The 3,756-nt window shown below is 43.0% G+C and overlaps 1 protein-coding gene across 1 annotated transcript; it reads right to left on the bottom strand.

Moving 5' to 3' along the window:
• Positions 1 to 1,802: 1,802 nt before the first annotated feature.
• OR1B1 (olfactory receptor family 1 subfamily B member 1) lies at positions 1,803 to 2,759 on the bottom strand. Its single transcript, XM_015240224.2, has one exon. The coding sequence runs from the start codon at positions 2,757 to 2,759 to the stop codon at positions 1,803 to 1,805; it is 957 nt and encodes a 318-aa protein (XP_015095710.2).
• Positions 2,760 to 3,756: the final 997 nt, after the last annotated feature.

Raw genomic sequence — 3,756 nt, forward strand, 5'->3', positions numbered from 1 at the left:
AAAGAACTGACATAACTCAATAATTAAAAAACAACCAAAACACCTGATTAAACAATGAGCAGAAGATCTGAGCAGACACTTTTCAAAGAAGACATCCAAATAGCCAACAAGTACATAAAAAGGTGCGCAACATCACTAATCATCAGGGAAATGCAAATCAAAAGTGTAATGAAATAGCACTGCACACATGTTAGAATGGCTGTCATCAAAAAAACAAGTGTTGGCAAAGATGTGGAAAAAAGTATACCCTTGGGCACTGATGGCGGAAATGTAAATCGGTATCGCCAATACGGAAAACTGTATGGAGGTTCTTCAAAAAATTAAAAATACAACTACCATATAATGGAACAATTCCACTTCTGGGTAATATCTAAAGGAAATGAAAACAAGATATCTGCAAAAAATATCTGCACTCCCATGTCTATTACAGCACTATTCACAATAGCCAAGATACGGAAACAACCTAAATGTCCATCAGTGGATGAACAGGTAAAGAAAATGTGGTTCATGTACATAATGCAACATCATTCGGCCACGAGAAAGAAGGAAATCCTGCCATTTGTTGCAGCATGGATGGACCTTAAGGGCATGACACTAAGTGAGATAAGTCAGACCGAGAAAGACAATACTGTATGACATAGCTTACACATGGAATCTAAAGAAGCTAAACACAGAAACAGAGAGCAGAATGGTGGTTATCAGAGAGTGGGAGTCTTGGGGAGATGCTGTTTAAGGGTACAAACCTGCAACTAGCAGATAAATGTCTTGGAGATACTAATGCACAGCAGAGCGACTATAGACAACAATACTGCACCACAAACCTCAAAGTTTCTAAGAGATTAGATCTTAATTGCTCCCACCACAAAAAAGACATGATAACTATATGATGTGATAGAGGCGTTAGCTAATGCTATGCTGGTAATCGTATTGCAATATATAAATGTATCAAATCAACACATTGTACACCTTAAACTCACACAATGTTATACGTCAATACATTTTTAAAAATGATTGTGGTGAATATCGTAAGAGCTAACAAAATAGAGGCCAATGTCCAGTTCCCCAAAAGCTAAGCACAGCCAATTTGTTTTCTCTATTGAAATAGTTTGCCATTTCTTGTTATATGCAGCAAAGTATTTAGCTTGCATTTTCTCCACATTTTTTACTTCAAAAGGCAAATTAAAATTAACTTCAAGGATATAAAATAGAATTCACATGTATCAGAATTGGATGCTCACATTATGAGAGGCCCATGGAAACTGAGGCTCACATGTGGATCAGTAGAATCATGGCCCCCATGTCACACTCACTTCTGGGCATGTATTTGCTCACTTAATGAAGAAGGTATAAAATTGCCATCTCAGTTTACCTAAACTGTTCTCTTCAACTAACTTTCTGATATGCACCAACACACTTCCCACAAACAAGCACACCAAGTTAAATGTGACTGTAATTAATTTCACTGTCTGCTTTAGTTCAGAATTTCACAATAATATTCCCATATGTCTTCAAACCACTAGAATTAAACATCCCTGGCCTAGTGACTCATTTCTATCCACTCTGACAACTGAAGATAAATGGTCTGAGGGATGGTTCCAGAGGCATTCTGATGAGGGAGCCCTGAGCCCACGTGGCATGAATGTGGAATGTTCACAGCTGTCAGAGCACCACATTTACAAGAGCTGAATCTGAAGTTCCATGAACTGTCCAGGCCATCCCTCCCCAACAACTCCAAAACCAGCGGTGCTCAAATCTGCCTGTGTCTTTCCTCACCTAACCAGCATGGATGGCTCTTAGGCAGGCTAACCGGAGTCCACCCTCCCTTCCCTAAGCAGCCTGTGGAGTGCACCCTTGACATCCTTGTTGCGGAGGCTGTACACAAAAGGGTTGGCCAGAGGTGTGACGGCAGTGTACATCACGGCAGCCACCATGTCCTGATCCTGAGAGTTCTGGGAAGGAGGCTGGAAGTAGACCCAAATGATGGTGCCGTAGAGGAAGCCAACCATGGTGAGGTGGGATCCACAGGTGGAGACGGCACGGCGGCGACCGGACGCTGAAGGCAGACGTAGGATGGTGGCCCCAATGCGGACATAGGAGAGTACAATGAGGGCACAGGGGCCCAGCATGAGGAAGCCACCCTCCAAGAATATGGCCAGCTCATTGGGATGGATGTCAGAGCAAGAAGCTCTCAGAAGTGGTCGGTGGTCACAAAAGAAGTGGGGAAGTTTAACGTTGCCCTCAGCATCCTCAGCCCAGTGAAGAGGCAAAAGGAGTCCCACGTGCAGCATGGTGTGCACTATGGACACCACCCAGCTCAAGACCAATAAGCGGGCACAGAGTTGGCGATTCATCACTGAATGGTAGTGGAGGGGGTCACAGATGGCCACGTAGCGATCCAGAGCCATTACAGAAATAACAAGGGTGTCTGTGACTCCAAATGCATAGAAGAAGAAGAACTGGGCCAAGCAGTGGGCAGCAGGAAGGGCTAGGTCATTAGTGACCAGATGGGCCAGTAGCTGGGGCAGGGTGACCGTGGACAGCCCCATGTCTACTATGGAGAGACCTCGGAGCAGATAGTACATAGGTGAGTGGAGCCTGGAGTCCCGGGAGATGAGCAGCACGAGAGTCACGTTCCCCATTATGGTAGTCAGGTAAATAGCCAGGAACAGGAGAAAGAGGACCCTGTGGGGGACCCTAGCTCTCGAGAACCCGAGAAGCAAGAAGACTGGAGAATGTGAGGCATTGGAGGCACAGCCCATGATGAGTGACACTGAGCCTGCCTGAAAGAGAGTTTTAATCAAAAAGCAAGTCATAGGTCATAGGTTAGGGATCGTAACAATTCTAGTTAATTCTTCAAACTCCTTAAAGTCTTAAATTCAACTGACCACGATGGGCCCTCCATCTAGATCTGTGACTTCACTCCCTTGACGTGTTATAGCATTTCCCCCCATATTTCTTCCTTTTTACCCACTCTAATTGGTTCTTTTACATAATCCAAATACCCTGATAAAGTTTCTCGTACAGTTGCAAACAATATTGTCTTTTCGTCCAACTACTGCTTACCTCCTTCCAGCAGCAAATTTCATGAGACAATTCCTACACTCACCGTCTCTAGCTCCTCATCTTCTGTTCACACTTCATCCCACTGTGGTCCCCATGATTTCTTCCATCTGAACCTGTAAGGAACACAATGTACCATTTAACATGTAATATATACAGAAATGGTTCTTTATAAGCAGTTGGTTTTTGTAGTGAAATTGTCTCAAGTTGTCATGAAATAACTTGGTGTTCCTCTTTATTTGATTTTGTAGGTTAACTGCGTCATCAGTTCCATCCATCTGACTGTTCAAATGAAAACCTGGGGGAATCTCGCCTTCATCTCCTCATCTCCAATCACTCCTTGACATCTACATTTTCCCTTATATCTGCCCTTTGCTCTCAGTCCAGTAACACTATTTAATTTTCAGCATCTCTAACCAGTACTAATTTCATAGCCTAGTTACCAATTTCTCTACTAATCTCCCCTGATAGATCTTCCATATTTATGCCAAAATAAAATTTCCAACATGTGATTTCTTGTTTTAAGGGTCAGCACTTTCAAAATAAAATCCAAATAGCTTGATGTGACTTTCATTGTCAGTACGTAACCTAACTAACCAGGCTTATGCTGAGCCACCTACCCAGTACTTTTCAAACTAGGCAGTTTTTCATTAGTTTTCTGAACATGCTAAGACCTCACATTCCTGTAGATCTTCA

The sequence above is a fragment of the Vicugna pacos genome, chromosome 4, assembly GCF_048564905.1.
Source record: "Vicugna pacos chromosome 4, VicPac4, whole genome shotgun sequence".
Lineage (NCBI taxonomy): Eukaryota > Metazoa > Chordata > Mammalia > Artiodactyla > Camelidae > Vicugna > Vicugna pacos.